This window comes from Saimiri boliviensis, chromosome 15 (assembly GCF_048565385.1).
Source record: "Saimiri boliviensis isolate mSaiBol1 chromosome 15, mSaiBol1.pri, whole genome shotgun sequence".
Classification (NCBI taxonomy): domain Eukaryota; kingdom Metazoa; phylum Chordata; class Mammalia; order Primates; family Cebidae; genus Saimiri; species Saimiri boliviensis.
The window spans coordinates 39,008,846-39,032,485 of record NC_133463.1 but is presented as its reverse complement, the minus strand read 5'-3'; the positions used below and the strand labels follow the sequence as shown (position 1 = coordinate 39,032,485).

Here is a 23,640-nt window from a genome sequence, read left to right as displayed (position 1 = left end):
GCTGGAGTATAGTGGTATAATCTTGATTCACTACAACCACTGCAACTCCTGATCTCAAGTGACCCACTCTCCTAAGCCCCCCAAAGTGCTGGGATTACAAGCATGAGCCAGCAAGCCAAGCCAGGCCAATAATTTTTTCATTATCTTTTTATATTACATGAAAATCTTATTTAAGAGAGAAAGCCAAATTTCATCCTTGCACTAGTAGACTATTAATGTCAACCCCAATTTTTAATAAAACTTTATATAAAAATCTATCCAATCTTAATCATTTGACCATAAGGTAAGTGTTTTATAAGCCTTTTATAACCCTCTACAAATTTTTATTAAAGAGAAAATTAGTGGTTTAAGAAAACTCTGTTGTCCTTTATTTTGATGTTCAGTTTACTGAAAATCAAACAATATCCCTTTAAATTGAGTCAATATTTTCACACAGTTTTTTTTTAACAAGGTTAATTTTTGTATACCTCCCACAACTTGTTTAAACCTTTAGATTTAAAACAATCCTTTAACCTTCTAAACTAAGCAAAAATGTACATTCTCATACATTCTTATAATCTCTTACTAAAAAAACATTTCATTCTCCTTACACACTTTGCATGTAAACTTATTTTTCTCAGTAGTCTCAATTACATGTTATAGTGGTAAGTTTTAGCAATTTTCACTTTTGGGCATTTTTTTTTTTTTTTTTTTTGGTAATAAATTCTTTCCAACTTAAACGGACATTCTGTGACATCCTTTGACTTTCTGACTTGTCCTAATCATCCTTCTTTTTAAACAACCAGTCATTTTACTTTAGGACAAGAATTTACCATACAAGATCCTTTCTTATATGAATTATCTTTCTTTATAACTTTCTTTGCATAGCAAGGGAACATGTCTAATTCCACATATCCCCAGGCTTTATTTAGAATTTAATGTGTCTAGATAAATAGAACAATTTTCAAAAGGCAAAACGGTTTATGACCTTTAAGCATTTAGCAAAACAAATGTCTGATCTGCATGATTTAGAACACATGTTTTTATTTTGCTAACAGTCTTTAAAGCTGTTTTTATTTCCCAAAGATTACTAAAGTTACATGAACTAAAAGGCATTAGTGTTTTTATTTCACTTTCCAAATATTTAAGTGCTTATTTTTGTTTAAGCCAATTAAAGAGGTTTCTTATGTAAACATTACACGCACAACACATATACAACTACACAGACAGAAAGAGAGATGATTACTACCGTAGTTGTAAGATTTTTTCATTTGCTCATTTTTAAGTTTCTTAATTGGTTCTTGGCTTTGGAGAGGAGTCCATGAAAGAACAGGGCCAGGAAAGGCTCTGTGGTGCCTCCTGTTTTTTCTAAGGAGTCCAGGCCATTAGAGTTTGAATAACCACTTATAATTAAGCTGACTTTTAACCACAGCATTCTTTAATAAAGTCCTTTTAAAATTTCTTATTACCCGGTTTTAGCTAGGCCAAATGGCTGATATTTCTTACTTTTGAACTTTGCCAAAGGTAACCTTCCAGGTACTCAGAGAAAGGAAAATTTAAGACAGTCCATGGAGGAGAAGAGAGTCGATAAGGTTAGACAGACACCAAACCAGAAAAGACTCATTTCTTAAGCTGAAAATTGAACCTGGACCACCACTGTGAAAGACCAAAAATCTTAACTACTGAGCTACAGCACAGGGTGGCCTCCATTGCCATTACCAGTAGGAGTCTAGAATAGTTAATTTTGAGCTTGCAAAGGCTTTTAACTACTCAAGACAATTTTTAGAGCTAACTATTATATGAACCTTAAATTCGTTTAACCTGGAAGACAGAGACCAAGAGAAAGTATCCCTGTGTGGTTACAAGGTTAAGCTCCCGAAGACATCAAATAAGATGAAGACCTCATCCAGTTTTTTGTTTATTTCAGGGATCTGCAGCGAAGTTTGTTACTGACCAGCTTCCTGGGTCATCTTGAGCAGCATAGTTATGGGGGCCTAAATCCAAGTTTTATCCTAAGATACTCCTCAACACAGAAAAACAAATTCATACCACAAAGTACACCAGATTTACTACAGTTTAAGACTAGCCTCAGAATTCTTTTTTACATTAATCAAAACTTTAGAGGAAAGATAAAGTGATTTTTGCCATTCATTTAGCTGGTTTGCACAGAGAGAGAGAGAGAAGGCAGAAATTGGACTGGTAAGAAATTCTTACCGTTTGCCAGCATGCTAGGCATCTGGATTTTCTTTCCCTGAGAAGCCCTAGTGAGCCAGCTCACCATACCCTAGCCATGGGGGCCAAGCTGCAACACAGAAGAAAATTTTTGTATTTTTTTTTTCCATTGTGTTTTTGTTCAGTTGGAACATTCTACCATAAATTAGTAAGATTTTGCCATTTCTGAAAGCCTTTGCTGCCTCCTGGGGGATAATGTATGAGCCAGAAGGAACTCATTTTTCCAGAAATTAGGGATCCTATTTTTGCCTAAAATATTGGCTTTACTCTCAGATTCTCTTGATTAACTTAGTCAATGATTTCTACCTACCTAAGTGTGCAAGAAAAATGACACAAAAGGATAGAACACGAAAATCCCTGTGAATATTTTTAAAGCCAAATTTTATAACCCCTATAATATTACTGCTTACTACCAGTCCCTTTCTGACATAGTCAGATGTAAGAGGCTTCTAACTAAATTCAAGACAGTTAATTCTCAAATCAAATTTGTTCCCGGAACAGTCTAGTTTCTACCATGACTTGCAAACCCAATTTGGATCAGAAATTTGCTCAAATAAACTCAGAGCTCAAAACACGAATCTGTGGAGCTCCAAAATCTGAAAGAAAGTTTACCCACAGTCCTCAGCCACTCTGGGAGATCAGTGGACACAAATGAGTCCTGCAGGTACCTTGTTTGTCCACTCAGTGGTCCTGGGGGTTGCTAGAAGCTCTACTTTGGATCCCACTCTGTTAGCTCTGATAAAAGAAAAACTTTAGATGAATTAAAATTTAAAAATTTAATTGAGCAGTGAACCATTTATGAATCAGGCAGCCCCCAGAATCACAGCAGATTCACAGAGACTCCAGCACAGCCACATTATAGAAGAAGATATATAGAAAAAAAATGAAAATGATGTACAGATGACATAAAAGACATAAAACAAGATGGAGACCTCATCCAGTTTTTTTTTTTCAGGGATCTGCAGCAAAGTTTGAGAGCAGTGAGGTACGGAATAGCTAAATTGGTGACAGATTGGCAATTGCCTTATTTGAACACAATTTGAACACTTAGCAGTCTATGAGTGGTTAAAGTATGGCCTCTGGGATTGGCCAAGACCCAGTTATTTTTACAGATGCATACTTGTAATTTAGATTTTAAGTCTTATCTGACTATTAAGCTAGGTTACAGTTCATCCACAAGGACTCAAATATAGAATTGCAGAGTCCTTCTCAGGTGATACTTGGTTTGCTTTAGGATTTTCTAATAAGTTCCTTATTAAAATGCAATATAGACCAAGTACAGTGGTTCACACTTATAATCCTAGCACTTTAAGAGGCCCACCTCAGTGTCTTAAAGTACTAGGATTATAGGTGTGAACCAAGATAGCTTGACTTCAGGAGTTCAAGAATAGCCTGTCCAACATGGCGAAACTCCATCTTTACAAAAAGAATACAAAAAACGGCCTGATGTGATGGTGCATGGCTGTAGTCCCAGCTAATTTGTGGGCTGAGGCAGGAGGATCACTTGAACCCTGGAAGTTGAGGCTGCAGTAAGCCTGGATCATGCCACTGCACTCCAGCCAGAGTGACAGACTGAGACCCTGTCTCAAAACAAAAACACAAAACAAAAAAACACAATATGAATAATGGATGAGCATTATGTTAGATGTCAAAACGTAAAAGCTAGAAGCAGAATGTCAAAAACTGTAAGTGTTAGGATAAGGTTTCCTTCTTTGATGCAGTTACTTTTTTCTTTTTCTTTTCTGATGTGTTGATTAATTTTATGTGTCAACTTGACTGGACTAAGGGATGCAGAGATAGCTGGTAAATTATTCTTTCTAGGTGTGTCTGTGAGGGTGATTTCATGAGAGATTAGCATTTGAATAAATAGACTGAGTAAAGAAGATCACCTTCACCAATGTCGGCAGCCAATATCCAATCTACTGAGAATCTGAGTAAAACAAAAATGCAGAGAAAAGGCAAATTTGCTCTCTTTGAGCTGAGACATACATCCCCCACCCTTCAGACATCCATGCTCCTGATTCTGTTTCTCTGGAGAACCCTGACTAATATGCTTGCCTTGAAGAATTCCTTGTCAAACTCAGGAATTAAAAACTTTTAGCTTGGTTCTGCTACTTAAGATAAATTGTTAGAAAATTTACCACTTAGGCATCCAAAAATCTTTAAGCACTTTAAAAGATCTTTATCTGTTCTGGTAAGTGATTGTAGTCTGTTATCTTCCTTATGATCAGTTCACTTTTACAGACCGTTGTGAAATCTATTGTGTTTATTCTGCGGTAAATACAAAATAGTTTCTGTCTTGGACATGATGATGGAGTGGGAATGGTTGGAAATGCATCTGATAGCTTCAGTTTAATGCTATAAATAGAGTGACTAGGGTAAGCACAGTTGACTGTGGGAGCAAGAAATTGGAGCAGCAAGCCCAGATGAGAGAGCTGGGGAGAGACTTTCTAGGGTTAGTGGAACTTCTTTTATATGTGTTCCTTGTAGGATGTCAACTGGAAAGAATGATCAAAATCATGATGATATTATATATAGTGGTTTCAATCTTAATGCTCATTCTTCCAATTAAGAATCATGTTTATATTTACTTTAGTGGCCTTGTCAACTGTGATGACTACAATTTATTTCTCCTTATAAGCTTGTCATTTGTGTGAAAATCATGCATGTTTATGTAAAATAACACTGGAAATTAAAACTTTTTTTCAATTTTTAAGTTTTTTTTTCAGGTAATTTATAAAGGAACTGTTTTTGTCCATCTTTAGAAATCAGTATGCATGATTTGAACTAGGCAACATATACAGCTAGTTGAATACATTGTTCAAAATCAGTACATGCTGGCAGGCTTTGGTTCCTTAAAGAGGTGACTAAGATGTGACTCAGTCAACACATAAATAAATACAGACAATCATAATATTGTTTTCAGTAAACTAAGTAATTGTTTTTTCTAAGTGTTTACATTATATTCACATAGAATACTATGTCATCTAATGAAAACAGGTTTGTTATTCTTCTATTAATTGTAGAGCAATAAACTAAAAATTATTTAGGTCAGGACCATGAAACTTTACCAAGACAAGCAGAATTCCTACCCTTTGGTACTTTACTCCTAACAGAGTTTAATGGATAATATATTTTACTTATACTTAACATATAAATATAACAAGCCTGGAAATAGAATTCCCAATGCCAAAGAAAATTAAATGTAAAACATTAGCAGGCAACAGAGAAGCTACAACAAGAGGAAATTAATCAGTTTTTAAAATCTAATATTATGATTTTTAAGGTATTTTACACTTAACAAATATCAAATTGTGGTAATTCTCTTTTATTTCATATATTACATAAAATATTACATAAATTTATGTTAAGCATTAAAGAGTTTTTCACACAAGATAATGGCATAATAATTTTATGCTTTTTAAAAATTAAAGTAAAAGGAATAATCTGGGGCCTTGATCACATGAATGAAGCTCTAAATTCTAGGATGGCAGTTCTAATCTTTGAGCTAAATCTAGGCTACAGTGTCTTTCTTCATAAAGTTTTTATGGAACACAGCCACACCCATTTGTTATATGTTATTTATGACTGCTTTCTGCTAAAACAGCAGAGTACATTAATTGTGGCAGAAGCTATATGACCTGTAAAACTGAAAATATGTACTATTTTGTTTATTAAAGAAAACGTTTGCCAGTCACCTCTCTAAATGGAAAGAACTAAAGAAATAAGTAAAAAATTACAAAACATACTTGTAAACACACTGTTGATTTGGCAATAAAATAAAATCTTAGAAACATAGGTAATAATCAGTTTAAATAGCTATACAAAAGATTGAGCACTTAAGAAAAATATAGTAAACTGTGTATCAATACTTTCGGAAGAACATTATACATTTTCTTTGAAAGCTATTACAGAAGGCTTAAATAAGGGTAAATTACATTCACATACAGAAACATTCAATATTGTAAAGATAAGTATCCCCTAATGATTTATAAGTTTCATGCAATTCCAGTGGAAAAAAAAAATTCAAACAGGTTTCTTGTAGAACTTGAAAAGATAATTTTAAAAATGATACTAAAGAGCAAAAGGCTAAGAATACATTAGATATTCTTAAGAAAGATACTTTGGGAAGTGGAACTTTTCCTATTAGGTATGGAAAAATAAAATAAAACAATAACAATTAATATACATCACTAGTGACTGATAGGTGAGCATACTGACATCTAAGCAATTCCAAAAATGAAATCTACATATGAAAGAACTCTGAATGTAAAACTGTGACATCAAGAGCAGTGAGGATTGTGGGCTCATTCACTTGTATGAGGGCAGTCTGTTATTTATGTAGACAGAAAAGATAAAACTGCATACCTACTTTACACCATCCTTAAAACTTAATTTGGGATCACAAGCCTAATGGTAAAAGGAAAGACTTCGAATATTTTAGATACTCCTTCTTTCATGGCATCATAACAGAAAAAAAAACTTTTAAATAAGAGATGTATGGAAAGAAACTATATTGATACTTGTTTAAAATCAGCAGCCATTTGTTCACGAAGAGATATTCTAAGTAAATCAAAAGATAAGGGACACACTGGGGGAAGATATTTGCAACATACAGAAATGGCAAAGGATTAATACCTGAAATGTACAATAATCAACAAATCAAAAAGGATAATATAATGAAAATTATAAAATATATAAATTGATCTTTTGGAGAACAAACTGTGAAATAATTTGGCAAATGAAAATATATTCAACCACTTTTGCAATCAAGGAAATGTAGCATAATCTGTACATTTAAAAATAAGTTTAAGAGAATAACAAAAATGTACAGTGAATATTATTTTTTATACCATATTGGCAAATATGAAAAATAATTTGAGTATAGCATGCAACAGTGGAAAATGAATGGACTACATTAAACATTAACATGGTTGCATTTTCTACCTTTATCTAAATGGGAGAAATTAGGTTTCTTTATCCAGGTAATGGGCCCAAAGTAATTCACATTATCATTATTTTTCAATGGATATATGATTATAAAAGTAGAACATATAGTTAATCTCTTTAATGGTGAATATAGAAAAGGCAAAAATGCAATTCAAAGTGTTTATAAACAAAAATTAATTGTTGAATTTAATCTGCTAGTATTTTTGTTTTGTTTTCTTATTTGTTTGAGAGTCTGCCAATACACGTGTAGGTTTAACACATGGGTAAATTGCATGTCGCTGAGGCTTGGCATAGGAATGGTCCCATTACTCAGGTAGTGAGCACAGTACACAATAGGTAGCCTTCCAACACACACCCTCCTCCTCTGCTCCCCACTCTCACAGTCCCCAGGGTCTATCATTCCCATCTTTGGGACCACGTGTGTTTAATGTTTAACTCCCACTTATAAGTAAGAACACGAAGTATTTGGTTTTTCTGTCTCTGCATTAATTTACTTAGGATAATGTCCTACAGCTCCATTCATGTTGCTACAAAGAACATGATTTTGTTCTTATGTTTGGTTGTGAGTTAGTCCATGGTGTCTATATACCACATTTTCTTTATTCAGTCTGCCATGATGGGCATCTTTATTCAGTCCACTATGATGATTGATTCTATCTCTTTGCTATTGTGAATACTGCTGTGATGAACATATGAGTACATGTGTCTTTTTGGTAGAATATTTTATTTTCCTTTCCGTATATACCAAGTAGTGGTATTGTTGGGTTGAATAGTGGCTCTATTTTAAGTTCCTTGAGGAATCTCCACACTGTTTTCCACAGTGGCTAATTTACTTCCCACCAGCAGTGTATAAATGTTCCTTTTTCTCTTCAACCTCATCAACATCTGTTGTTTTATGACTTTTTAATAGTAGCTATTTTGACTGGTGTGAGATGGTATTTCATTGTGGTTCTGATTTGCATTTCTCTAATAATTAGTGACGATGAGCATTTTAAAATATATTTACTGGTCACATGTATGTTTTCTTTTGAGAAGCATCTGTTCATGTCCTTTGCCCTTTTTAATGGGGTTATTTGTTTATTGCATGTTGAATTATTTGCTTCTTGTAGGTTCTGGATACTAGATCTTTGTCGGATACATAGTTTATGAATATTTTCTTGCATTATGTTGTCATTTACTCTGTTGATAGTTTATTTTGTTATATAGAAGTTCTTAAGTTTAATTAGATCCTACTTGTCAATTTTTGTTTTTGTTGCAATTGCTTTTGGGGATTTAGTCATAAATTATTTGCCATAGCTGATGTCCACAATGGCACTGTCTAGGATTTCCTCTAGGGCTTTTATTGTTTTAGGTTTTACATTTAAGTCTTTAATCCATCTTGAGTTAATTTTTATATATGGTAAAGGGAATGGGTCCAGTTTAAATTTCTTCATATGACTGGCCGGTTATCCCAGCACCATTTACTGAATAGGCAGTCCTTTTCCTGTAGTTTGTCATTGCCAACTTTGTTAAGGATGGTGGTTGTAGGTATATGGCTTTATTTCTGAGTTTTCTATCTGGTTCCACTGGTCTATGTTTCTTCTTTTGTACCAGTACTATGCTGTCTTTGTTACTATAGCCTTATAGTTAGTTTGAAGTTGGGTAATATGATGCCTCCAGCTTTGTTCTTTTTGCTCAAAATTTGTTTGGTGATTCAAGCTCTTTTTTGGTTCCATATAAATTTTAATTCTGTGAAAAAAAAAAGATATTGGAAGTTTCATAAGAATAGCATTGACTCTGTAAGTTGCTTTAGGCAGTATGGCCATTTTAACAATATTTTTTCTTCCTATCCATGAACATGGAATATTTTTTCATTTGTTTGTGTCATCTATGATTTCTTTCAGCAGTATTTTGTAACTCTCATTGTGGAGATCTTTTACTCTTTTGGTTAGCTGCATCCCTGTGTATTTTACTCCTTTGTGGCTAATGTAAACGGAATTGCATTCCCCAGACTGAACTGGAAGAAATTGAAATCCTGAACAAACCAATAACCAGTTCCAAAATTGAATCAGTAATAAAAAGCCTACTAACCAAGAATAGCCCTGGACCAGATGGATTCATAGTTGAATTCTGCCAGACATATAAAGCAAAACTAGTACCATTGTACCATTCCTTGTGATATTATTACACAAAAATCAAAGAGGAGGGACTTCCTAATTATATGAAGCCAGCATCATTTTGATACCAAATCCTGGCAGAGCGATAATGAATAAAGAAAACTTCAGGCCAATATTTCTGATAAACATAGATACAAAAATTCTCAACAAAATACTAGCAAATTGAATCTAGCAGCACATTAAAAGTTACTTCACCATAATCAAGTAGGCTTTTATTCCTGAGATACAAGACTGGCTCAACATACACAAATCAATAAATGTGATCCACCACCTAAATAGAATTAAAAACCATATGATCATCTCAATAGATGCAGAGGAGGCTTTTGATAAAAATTCAACATTCCTTCATGTTAAAAACCCTCAACAAGCATCTCTAAGAAATTTAAACAAGTTTACAAGGAAAAACAAGCCCATTAAAAAGTAGACAAGGTACATAAACAGACACTTTCAAAAGAAGACACATGTGGCAACAAGTATGTGAAAAAAAGCTCAACATCGCTAATCAATAGAGAAATGCAGATTGAAACCACAGTGAGATACCCATCTCATACCAATCAGCATAGCTATTATTAAAAAGTCAAAAAATAACAGATACTGGCAAGATTGTGAGAAAAATGGAAAACATACATTTTTGGTTGGGAGTATAAATTAGTTCAATCATTGTGGAAAGCCATGTGGTGATTCCTCAAAGAGCTAAAAACTGAACTAACTTTCGACCCAGCAATCCCATTACTGTGTATATACCCAGAGAAATAAAAATCATTCTATTTGCATCAGTGTTCATCAGGAATATTGACCTGTAGTTTCTTTATTTTTTTTTCCAGTTACTTATTTATTTATTTTGCTATGTCCTATCCTGTTTTGCTATGCTGGTAATGCTGACCTTATAGAATGAGTTTGTATGTATTCCTCCTCCTCCTCCTCCTCTTCCTTCTCTCCCTCCTCCTCCTCCTCCTCCTCCTCCCTCCTCCCTCTTCTCTCCTCTCTTCCCTCCTCCTCCTCCTCTTCTTCTTCTTTCTAATCTAAGGATTTCATTAGAGTTTCTATTAAGTTTCTAATCTAATCTTCTTTTCTAATCTAAGGATTTCATGAGAGTTTGTATTAGTTTCTTAAATTTTTGTTAGAATATAGCAGTGAAACCATAATGTCCTCCTGGGCTTTTGTTTGATGAAAGATTTTTTATTATTATGGCTTTGATTTTAATATTCATTATTGGTTTGTTGACGTTTTCTATTTCTTCATGGCTCTATCTTGGTAGGTTACATGTTTCCAGAAATTTCTCCATTTTTTTCTAGGTTTTTGAATTTGTTGTATAGTTGTTTTTAATTCTCTCTAATGATTCCTTGTATTTCTGTGGTCTCAGTTGTTATGTCTCCTTTTTCATTTCTTATTTAATTTGGATCTTCTCTCTCTCTTAAAAATTAATCCAGCTGAGGTTTGTCTACTTTATTTATCTTTTTTAAGAAACACCATTTCACTTTGTTGGTCATATGTACGTATATTTTTTCATCTCAATTTCATTTATTTCTACACTGATATTTGTTATTTTCTTTCTTTCTTGTTTTTCTAGTTTTTCCTTAATGTGCATCATTAGGTTTTATATTTGAGTTTTTCAAGTTTTTGATAAAGGTATTTACTTATACAAACTTATTCCTTAATACGTTCAAACACTTTTGCAATAAAAAATTCTGACAAATATGCACTTAAAAGTTCAACAAAAGGATAACTAAGAAATATGGTAGAAACAATATTTAGTCCTGCCTGAGGCAGTGCTGGTTGAAATTTTTTTCTGACTGTGGAAAGACATCTAACAACAGATTTAAGATGCTGTATGAATTACAAGCTAGACAACCACAACTAGACACACAAAATTAAACTAATTTAAACCAAAGATAGTTTCAATTCAAAGTAGAAAAAAAAAGGAACATTACACTTCAAGGTAAATTTTAATGAACTCTTAATAAATAATGAATGCCAGAGAACAGTAACATATATTTTTAAAGCAGTCAGAAAAAAAAAAAAAAGTTTCCAACCTAGACTTTTACAACCAGTAAAACCATCTTTTTAAATGTAGGCAAAATAACATTGTATTCAGACAAGCAGTAAAGAGAGATTTCATTACAAGCAAAGTTACACTAAAAGGAATGGCAAGGGGACAAACAAACTGTGGCAGAAACAAAGTTATCCAACATTGAAATACAGAAATGTAGAAAGAACTGAAGAACAAAGAGACTTCCTGGCGAATATGTGGATAAATCTAAATATTAGCTGACTATATAAATCAGTATTATTCCTTGTGAAGTTCCTACATGTATATAGAAATAAAACATATCAGAAGTAGCAAAAACAGCAAGAGAAGAGTGTAAATGAATTTAAAGAACTTTTCAATACTTGCCTTTCTGAGAAGTGGAAAAGGGAATATAGCTTATTTGTGGTTTGACTTTCCACAGTTTCGGTAACCTGAGGTCAACGTTGGCCTGAAAATTTCAGAAATAAGCAATTTAAACATTTTCCATTGTTACATTTAGATTTATTTATAAATTTATAATTTTTCTATTAATAGTTATTTTTGTTAATATCTTATTGTGCCTAATTTATAAACTTTTATCATAAATATGTATAGGAGAAAAACACATATAGGATTCAGTATTATCTGCAATTTCTGAATGCAATAAGGGTCTGGAATGTATCTTCCATGCATAATGGGGGACACTAATTTAGGGTACACTTTAATGAGACAAGAATTGATAAGTAATAACTAATCAACAAAATTATATAAAATATATAAGGTAAAAGAGAATATAAAATATAGAAAAATATTTGATTAGTTCAGAATTTAGCAATAAATAGGAAATGATACAAAGAAATAGAAAAATAGCAAATATTAAGAGAAAAAAACTAAGAGAAAAATATTAATAGAAAAATAGTAAATATTAAGATGGCAGATTTAAAAGCAAATATACATAGAATGTAAACAGGTTAAATGCTTTCATTAAAGAAAAAATTTCATATTGCATAAAGCAATACCTACCTTATCGGAAAGATAAAGAAAGTTGCAAAGTAAAATAACAAATGAACCAGATTAGATTAACCAAAAGAAGGCCAAAGTAGCTGTGCTATAGTAGGCAAAGTAGACTTTATAGCAAGAGCATCATTAAAAATAAAGATATTTCATAATGAGTATGGAATGTATGTACACTAAAAGTTATCTCAAAATATATAAGTAAATATAAATCTGTTTTAGTTATATATTTATAAATCTATAACTATGTATAAATATTTGAATAAATATGACTATAAATATATAATGTATACATAAATTATAAATAAAAAATATATAATTATGTTATATAAATATAGATTTATATGTATTTAATATATATAGATTTATATAAATGTAAATATATATTTATATGTTATATAAATATATGATTTATATATTATATAATATATAAATATATCTAAATATACATTTATGTAAATTATATAAATACATAATTTATATTTATGTAAATTATGCATATAATTGTATATATAAATTATATATACAATATATATAAATTACAATTCTATATAAATATATAATTTATATAAATGTATATTTAGAAGTTAAATATATATTTTTATAAAGTATAATGTACATATATACATATATAAATATAAATACATAAATTTATGTAAATGTTTATATATTTATATAAATCGTGTATATTAAATAAAAATATATATTTTATTTAATATATATATGTATACACACACACACATATATATATATATACACACACACATATAACTACAGATATACTAGAAATGCTGGCTAGGTGTGTTGGCTCACACCTGTAATCCCAACACTTTGGGAGGACAAGGCAGTTTCATCACCTGAGGTCGGGAGTTCAAGACCAGCCTGATCAACATGAAGAAACACCATCTCTACTTAAAATACAAAATTACCCAGTTGTGTTGGTTCATACCTGTAATCCCAGCTGCTTGGGAGGGTGAGGAAGGAGAATCACTTGAACCCAGGAGGCGGAGATTGTGGTGGAGGTTGCAGTGTGCCAGTGTACTCCAGCCTGGGCAACAAGACTGAAACTCCAACTCAAAAAACAAAAGTAGGAAATGCTCTGTTATCGTTTCTACTTCTCAGAAAGGCAAAGATTGAAAAATAATGTTATATTTATACATGTATGTATATGTACTTACATTTTTAAGCTATGAAGCTTCAATTTTATTTCTTGTTTACATAAACCCTATATAAGTAAACAGGTATAAAAGGTGGAAATGCCCTGAGGTGGTTTGAGGGAACCACACAACTTTTTATTTCCTCTCTGTTTGAGAGGAAATAAAAAGAACTTCTTCCTCTAGTTCTCTTATCCATTGTAATATCTAGATTCTTTTTGCTAAAGTGTATGGGGGACATAATAGGAAGTCATGATTAGCCAACTTTTAAAGAGAAGTTTATTGGCTACATTTATAAACTGATTTGACTTGTAGGTTTGACTTAGAAAGTACATATTCATATTATCCTGAAAGATAATTTTTTCTATAATTGAAAAGATATTCCTATTTGATTCAGCAACAAGTGTATCCAAGAAATTTCTATTTAAGCATATAGACCCATCCCTCAGCCAATGGAATGCATTATGTCCCAGTCAGATTGTCCTCACATCCAGTTTGTTCCTACTTTACCTTCCAGATATCAGTATATAGTCCTATTATGGCCCACATTCTCCTTGAGTATGTGAAATAGTGTAAAATGCAGTACCTCCCTATCCTTTTTTTTTTTTTTTTTTAACTATGCTTTGGTTTTGAGAATGAACGTTTTATAAAGGCAATTAGAGTCTAAATCTTTGGAGAAAAATAATATTTTTCAATCTGGATCAGTGCTTATTACTCTTCTTTGGAGACTTTAGACAACTTTGAGAATGTAATTAAAAGCTACAGAAACTCATTCATGAAAAATAGATGTACAAATAATCACAAACTACGGAATAATATGTTAGAAGTTCCAGAAGAAGTTCATCTATTGAAAAGATTATGAGTCCCTGAAATTTGTGTTTTCTTTGTCCACTTCTTCAGCCCTTTAAAAAAGAAAAAAAATATGCTGAGCTCATTTAATATGTTAGTGAATGGAAGCTAAAAGCAATGGAAAAAATAAGGAGAACAAAAATTATATCTATTAAATACTCCTGTTTTTCAGGAAAGTTTATTTTTATAAAATGCAATTTAAAACAAACCTCAATCTTATGACTATTGAAAAGGAATATTTATAGATTTACCAATTCTTATTTAGAGGGAGATTGTTCGGTTATGTATTATTATAGAAGTTTAAAAAAATTAAGCAAGAGAATACATTATTTCTCAATACAGTTATCAATTTATTTTTCAGTAAAATTACATGAGAATTTATATGTATGAGATACTGTTTCTTCTGTGCAATTCTACCAACTATCCCCATCAGAATAGGATTATCTATGTAGTCTCAATATTTTCAAAAAATTGAGAGAGATTGAGCTACAAATAGCTTTATAGTGTTGTCTGAGTTATACACTGCTATATTTATTAAAAATTCAAAAAATACAGAATATAAAGTAGACTATTATTATTATTTGAGACCAAGTATCACTGTGTCACCAGCCTGGAGTGCAGTGGCGTGATCTTGGCTCACTGCAACCTATGCCTACTGGGTTCAAGGGATTCTCCTGCCTCTCCTTCCTGAGTAGCCGGGACTACAAGCACATGCCACCACGCCCAGCTAATTTTTGTAGTTTTGGTAGTGACAAGGTTTCACCATGTTGGCCAAAATGGTCTTGATCTCTTAACTTCATGATCTGCCTTCCTTGGCCTCCCAAAATGCTGGGATTACAGGTGTGAGCCACCACGCCCAGCCAGACCATGATTATTATCTGCAGTTTTCAGCTATAACAACTGTAGTCATCCGCTGTATATCATTTAGATGTTTTATGTACATTTTTAAAGATATCAAAACAACACATGTCTGGAAGGTAACTCAGCATTTTGTTTTGAAGCTGTATTTTAAATTCTTTAATAAGTGTCTAAAACTTAAAAATTTAATACATAATTTTTATGGCCATTGAAACAAATACAAGGAGATTGGAGGAAATTTTAATAAATCTTTGGTTATTTTAGCTCCATCATTCTTCCCTGAACATATGAACTATATCAAGTCTTGCACGTATACTTGCACATCTTCGTCTGAATTGACACTGGCTTTTAAACAGTCACATACACATATGGATTACTCTTTTTGTAGCTGTTCATTTTGTAAAACACAAATTTTAATATACTACCACTATTTGTTTTTTTTTAATCACAATTCTTCCAGGCTAAGATATATAAATGTAGATAATTTTTTAACAATATATTAAAACACAGACGGTTGAATTCCTTAAAATGTATTTATTTATTTCTATAAGGTAGATTTCTAGGAGTTGTGTTTCTGGATAAGACATTGCATGCATATTTTTTCTGGTTTATTTTTAATAGATACTGCCCGATAATTTCTAATTTTTAAAGGTTTTTACAGTTTTCTGAGTTATAAATAAAAGTTATCTTCCCATTCTCATAGGCTAGAAGACTTTAATACTATCAATCTGGTGGATAAAAACCATGTGGCATTATTACATTAAATATAATTTTCTGTCTCCTACTGAGATTGAGCAGGTTTCTTTTGTGTATGAGTCATTTAGTCCATCTCTTGTGGAAATAGTTTCTCTTCTAAAATTTTTTTTTGTATTTTTAAATAACTATATGTTTTTATTATTTTCTTTAAGTTAAATTATAGATGTTTATTAGATATTTCAAGTATTTTTTATATTTGCTATATTTGTAGGAATATCCCTCAGTTCATCACTTTACTTTTTGTCATTGCACTCACTTTCTTTTTTTAACTTGTATAAAATTAAATTTGTAATTGAAGTAAGAAAACTATTCAATGTTTTTCTTTCCTAGCCCCCAAATATAAAGGTCCTCAAATACTTTAGTTCTAACTTTCTACTTGTCTATTCTAAGTTACTATTTAAAAGCAGTTTAAATCTTATTTTAAAAGCACACCATATTATCTATTTAAAAATTATTATGTGTCAATAATGCTATTTACATTTACCAATGTTTCTAGGTAATTATTTGCCATCCATTTTGGATTCAGTATTGTTCTAGCTGAAATTCATCCTTTAGTAATTTGTTTCATATAATGTCTAAAATATCTTATTTCTTTACTCTAACTCTAAATTGCTATTTCAAGTAAATAAAGAATTCTATGTTGAAAGTTATGTTTTCTTTTCTCTTTTAAGATGACCATATTTACAGAACAAAATGGAAAATTATAAATATTAATAATTTTCAAAATAATTCAACTAAAATAATTGGGTATGTAAGGGGTATAAGTTTTATACTTTCCTAATTATTAATATTAGGGAGTCTGATGATATTTTTAATTACTTGAGAAAGAAATCCTTAAGAATATTATTCAAAGTCATGGAGGATTTCTGCTTTTATGGCTTATTAGGCAAGTCCAGCTAACACCCTAAAACAATAGATAAATTGATAAAATGTAAGTAGATAATATCTGTTTGAAATTATGGATAGCTAATAAGATCATAAAGGGGTGATTTGGGAGAGGAGAAAGATTAGAGGAATATACCAAATCCTGAGCAGTAAAATAAAAACAATTATCTCTCTTAGTTTTGTGTGTTGCTTGGTTTGGACAACTCACTTCTTCCCTTATCTCTGGAAAATTTGCAGCCACCATTTGCCCATTCTTTTCAATTTCTTCTAGAATTTCTATTAGATATATGCTAAATGGTCTCCATCTATCTCCTAGAACAATTACAACCCCCTTCCTATTTTTATTTCTTCAGTATTTTGTTCCAAATTATTTTCTCATGTATTATTCGTGTTATGATTTTTTCTAAATTATCTTTAATCTCCAAATTAGTGTTACTATTATTTATATGTTTTATATTATTCTTTTTCAAAATACCTATTTTTGATTACATTATTTCATGTTCTGATTTTTATAGTTAAATATTTTAAATGTATGTAGTTTCTTTTGGGTTGTGCAATTTTTTTCTCCTTCTTCATGGACTTTCCTTTATAGGGATTTATTCATTTGTGTGGCTTATAATTGTTTTTATTATGATTTTGTCATCAGCAAAAATTGCTTTCTGTGGGAATTCCTTTATCTCTGAATTTATACATAGGATTAAGTTTGTATAAATACTTTCCTGGGTCCTAGGGGTTTTACCAGTTGTGTATATCAGGTTTTACATTAATTTTTCAGCTTTGAATCCTCTACTATGCATAAGTTTATGCTCTGCACTCACACAAGTTGCAGACCTAGGTTCTTGATTTTCTGGCAACTCTGCAGTTTCACAGCTAGATAGCCAGCTTCTATGTGACTTTCATAAAGTACTGGATATAGTTTTTCTTGTTCACACTTTGCAACTGGGACAATCCTCCAAGTTCCTAGACTTCAGGCAAAGATGCACAATTCCAGTCTCTCACCTTGCATGGCTCTGCGTCCCATCCCCTGTTCCTACGTGTACAACAAGCCTCAGAACTCAGCCCTTCAGGACCTTTCCCTGTTTTGATAGGACTGTGGCCCACTTTGGCTTTAGTTGTGACTCTGACATTTTAAATTTCCTCTACATGTTTGTACTTGCAGATTCAAACTCAGTTGTGCATTTAGTTAAAAAGAAAAAGAGACTATGTAGGTTATGGGGTGATGGATGCAGCAAACCACCATGACACATATATACCTATGTAACAAACCTGCACGTTCTGGACATGTACCCCAGAACTTAAATAATAATAATAATAATAATAAAATTAAAAAGAAGAAAAGTGGAAGTTTTCCCATATCATCTTAGATAGGCATATTGACCTGATGTTTTCTCTGAGAAGCTCTTCAGCCTCTCAAAAAAATATTCTTGTCCTTCACATGCCCTCCACTTTTTCCCCCGTAAATATAAATATAGGTTCTCTATGTAGGTATATATAACATTATAACCTAATAATTTATTACATGTATTCTAGTAGTAACATTTTTCCATGCTCAATATTTATCATTTATATATTGAGTTAAGTTAAGCAATCATTCATAAATATATGTTAATGGTTCATATACTGTTTAACATTTTTATTCATTTTTGTTATTACTGATTACTACCAGCATGCAATAATAAGCAGAAGACCATATATATAAGTGTACTATATTTATTCATTCTTTCAACTACTATTTATTGAATGGCTACTATATAACAAGCACTGTAATAGGCACTTGAAATCATGGGATGAAACGGAATGTATTTTTATGTTGTTTTCTTCATCTTGGTGAAAAAGAATGGCCAGTTTTTTTGCCTTGGGAAGTGACACTGAGCTGAGTTAGTCAGAGCCATCTATGCAAAGACTGTTTGAACCACCTCTTCCATAGAATTAAAACTTGAACTACAATCCAGTCCTTCACTGGCATATTTATGTTGATGAGCGGTAATAAACATTAAATTGTCTCTGGTATTTTTACAGCTTAGTAAATGGAGTACCTTTGGAACTCTGGAAATTATACCTGAGACTGAATCAGAAACACAGGCATTCTCGGTGGTGACAGAAAACGATTGTGAAATTCTTAAAATTCCAGCAAAGGGATATGCAAAGATAAAGGAGGTATGATGATATCTAATATTATAAATATTAACAAAAATTGGACATAAACTCAAGCTACATTTTGCTTCACTGGACAAAGATATTCTTTTTTATTTTTAAATTTTAACTTAACCTAGAGACCAAAAAATGTGGTTTATTTGACAAGCATCACTTATAAGTACTGGTGATGGGTAGGTGAGGCATAAACAGAGGTCTCTATGGATACATTTTAGGTAATTTTAAAATAGCTTTTGGCTTTTTATTAACCTCTAACTCATTAAATTATTCATTCATTTATTCATTCATTCAACAAATACGTGTTTTGCCTGTCCACAGCATGTCATGTGCTAGGAATACTAGAATAATAAGACAGATAGTACTGCTGCAGCTCTCTATAGTCTACTTTAGAAGGAAAAATACTTGAATATGATTGGTATGTTATTTCATAATTGCAACAGATATAAAACTCAGAACTGCATGAAAAAGTGATAACAACTTATTCTGATTCCCTAATTCTGCAGCTTTAAGATAACACAATTACTTAAAGTTTAATAATGTATTCTCTCTTCTAAATAAATCAAAATTTTTTCTTGACTCCCATTTCTCCTCCCTTGGATAGCAGAGGAATTTTGTATAAATAATGGGATTGAAAGGTTTCCATGATCCTGCTCTTTCTTTTTTTTTTTCCTTTTTTTTTTTTTTTTGAATGAGCTTAAGCCAGGTGCAGGTCCTGTAGAAAGCTAGCATAAACTATGGTTCAGTGCTCATGCGACATGGAGCTGAGAAGACATGCACCTTCTTACATCTCCAATGGTGGTGATTTCTTGTGATCTAGTGGTCCCAGTGCCAAGGGTGCAGATAATTTTCTCAGAATTCTGTGTTATTCCAAATCCCTGGTGCTCATATGTTTGAATTTTCAGAGTGGCTGGCTTAAAAAAAAAAAAGGCTGTATATTTTATTTTTATTTTCCAGATATCAGTACCAGTTACTTAATATCAAACACAACTTTTTAGTTTAATCTTGACTATGATAGGGTTTTTAAAAATTATTAAAACATTTATAGAAGTATAATATTGTATGAAAGGTGAGTAAATGTAATTTTAGTAAGTAGATCTGAAGATTAACATTTTAATATGTCTGTGGTCATAGAGTGATACTCTGATAAAATTAGAATGTCTTCTATACTAACTTTTATTCATACAGCTTTTATTTTACTTCTTTCACCATTTATTTGCTATTTCTTTGATTTTAAATTACCTATTATTCATAATTTGATAATGACATTCTATTTTAGGAAAAAACAAAACTTGAAAATATGCAAAAGTTGAAATTAATCCGTATGTGTCCCTATTATGAGGAATGGCCTACTTTATCCATATTTGAGCTAACTGCACTCCTTAAATGGAAAAAATTTCCTCCAGGACATGGTGAGTTTATTACAATTTTGGATCATTTTGTTTGCATACTGTTATATTATTGGAATTGAAATTCTTCATAGTTGTAATATTTTATACAGTATTTCTTCATAAAATATTCTTATTGATAATAACATTTGAATTGGACATTTAGATTATTTTTTGCTTTTTATTAAAAATGATACTGTACTGGCTTGAAGAGTAGTCTCAGGACTAACCTTACTTTAACATCTCTCTTTGCTTCCTATAGCTGTTCTCCTCTTGTCACTATAAGGGCCAAACTGAAAAGCAGAAATACTAGGGAGAATAACCATTCACACAGGAGAAAAGGAAAATGGTTTTGTGATGTAGTGGTCCCAGTGTCGAGTGTCCCAGAGAAAATGATTTTCCTTTTCTCCCGGCTGGATAACTATTAAGCAGCAAGTTTGCTAATCTCTACTTGTTCTACACAGATTAGCAGTGGAAAAAATAATTACAGAGAATGAGTGAGGCCTAGATAAGAGAAAGCAGCAGTGAAGCATCTATCTACATTTTCGATATTCAACACAGCAAAGATGCACAGATTACCTGGATTATGTGTACACAAAAAGTATAGGTGGTATTGAATTATTTTGCATAATTTTTCCATCTGTGAAAGCCAATTTAACAAGGGTTACCAACCCGAGAGGTACTGTGGTAGGAGGGGTCAGAGCTTTAGGTCTCTTTTGGTAAGGAAATACAATTGCTCCATGAGAGACAGCCACAGGTAAAAGAGAAAGGATGGAACCTGGCCTCTCTTTCCTTACAGCCAAACAGTGAAGGAGCCAGAACTTAGATTATAATGGAAGAGGAAGTGTTTGAAAGAAATACTTCTATCCCAAGCCCAGAAATATTTCTACCCCAAGCCTGCAAAGCCGCAATTATAATGAGGAACATTTTAAATTTAAGTTTGAGATTAGAGTTCTAAAATGAATGAATCTGAGTGGTATATTCTAAACAGCAATTATTTTAATAATAAAAATATGGCAGAGTAGTTATGAAATCTGGCTATAACACAGGAAAATGAGGTTCAGCATACCAGGAGTTCTTTTATTGAAAAAAAGTAAATGTCACTAGAGGCAAGTTTATGCTTTGAAAAGCAGGGATACTCTAATAAACCACTTAAATTTGGTGAGACTCTGAAACCTTTCTCATATTTGTTCCAAATTTCCTTCCACTGCTTGAATTTATTTATATTTTATTTATCATGTTTTTGAGATGTAGTATTTAACCATGTTTAGTCAAATAACTATTTTTTGCTTATAAAATTAAATATTAGTAATACTGTGTTTTTGTTTATGACATATTTTTTTCCTAATTAGTTATAGTTTTTTTTTTTTTTTTTCCGAGATGGAGTCTCATTCTTTTGCCCAGGCTGGAGTGCAGCGGTGTGATCTTGGTTCACTACAACCTCCGCCTCCCTGATTCAAAAGATTCTCCTGCCTCAGACTCCTGAGTAGCTGGGATTACAGGCACACACCATGATGCATGGCTAATTTTTGTATTTTTTGTAGAGATAGGGTTTCACCACGTTGATCAGGGTGGTCTTGAATTTTTGATCTCATGATCTGCCCACCTCAGCCTCCCAAAGTTCTGGGATTACAGGTGTGAGCCACTGCGCCTGGCCATAAATGGCAATTTTTTAAAAACCGAAACTACAAATGAAAGGCCAGTAGGAAACTGACTTGTAAAATAGCAGGAATTGAATATTTCTAAGCTCCCCATGTTTATTACATAGAAATAGATAATTTAAATCTTGATGTTTTGGATTTGCCAGAGTTTTGTCACAGGTTTCCCACTTTGTATCAGAAATATCAAATTTTGATCTTTGCCTCACTTCCAGGCTTTTAATAAAAACATAATATCGGGCCGGGAGCGGTGGCTCAAGCCTGTAATCCCAGCACTTTGGGAGGCCGAGGCGGGTGGATCACGAGGTCGAGAGATCGAGACCATCCTGGTCAACATGGTGAAACCCCGTCTCTACTAAAAATACAAAAAATTAGCTGGACATGGTGGCGTGTGCCTGTAATCCCAGCTACTCAGGAGGCTGAGGCAGGAGAATTGCCTGAACCCAGGAGGCGGAGGTTGCAGTGAGCCAAGATCGCGCCATTGCACTCCAGCCTGGGTAACAAGAGTGAAACTCCGTCTCAAAAAAAGAAAAAAGAAAAAAAAAAAAAAAAAAAAACCATAATATCCAGTCCTTCCCAATCTATCATTATATTAATATTTTTGAGTTGATTAAAAAGGAGGAAAGAGACTATCATAAAGATATTTTAAATTCTGTGATCCAAAGGAATATGAAATTTGGAAAGGAGAGAATGATTATGTGTTTTGATATATTTGATTACAAATGATAATCTATCTCGATCTAAAATAGCAATCAAAAATACTAAAATTTTGTATCAAAGAGCCAAAAAGGTACTGACACACTTAACATACTGTTTCTTAGACTAATGTTTAATTCAAGTTCTTTTTGGTAAATGTCTTCAAGAATAAATGATAGTGTTTGTTATACTACCTATTGCATTGACAATCTGTGAGTATATTGAATAAGTCAAAATAATACTGTTTTCTTACCTATTTATTCCCAAACTTATAAATGTAGGGTGCTTTCGTAGTTTTGGAAAACGTTTATTCTCCTCAGAGAAAAATGACAATTTCATCTGATAAACATCAAAGACCTTTGAGTTCTGAAAAACTATGGTTTTTATAAATAAATATACCTAGGTGAAGAATAAGTCCTGTCAAACTCACCTAATTTTCTTTTATGGTAGTGAGAAACTTGATATGTCAAATAGAAGAATTGGATTATACTACTTCCTGACTGTTGACTCAAGATTTATTTTGAATTTATCTGAGAATGTAGCTCAAATTACACTTTTATTATCTAGGTTGACAATTAGCAGTAGTATGATTTCAAAAGCATAATTATCTGTGTTTGGATCTTATTTTAAGAATGTATAGTGGATAGAGTTCCAGAGGGATTTAGTTAATTATTAAAAGGCTTGATAGAGTTTAGGATTAATCCTTGGCAATCTATGAAATAAGTAAAGCTTGTAGCTGACTCTATTTGCTTTGCTAACTTCTTAAGTCTTTCTAGTTTTACCTCATATGCCAAGGGAACCTTATTATAATGAATGTGTACAGTGTTGCTCATAGTTTGGGCCTGTCCATTTTATAATACACCAGGTAAAGTCTTCCCAGTTGTTATTCTTTTAAGATGTGGCTGA

At 32.1% G+C, this 23,640-nt stretch overlaps 1 protein-coding gene across 1 annotated transcript in view; it reads left to right on the top strand.

Annotated features, from left to right (window-relative positions):
- CNBD1 (cyclic nucleotide binding domain containing 1) overlaps positions 1 to 23,640 on the top strand; it is a 472,954-nt gene that overhangs the window by 340,601 nt on the left and 108,713 nt on the right. Inside the window, 2 exon segments of the mRNA XM_074386907.1 lie at positions 18,861 to 18,998; positions 20,272 to 20,404. Coding sequence (XP_074243008.1) covers positions 18,861 to 18,998; positions 20,272 to 20,404 — 271 coding nt within the window.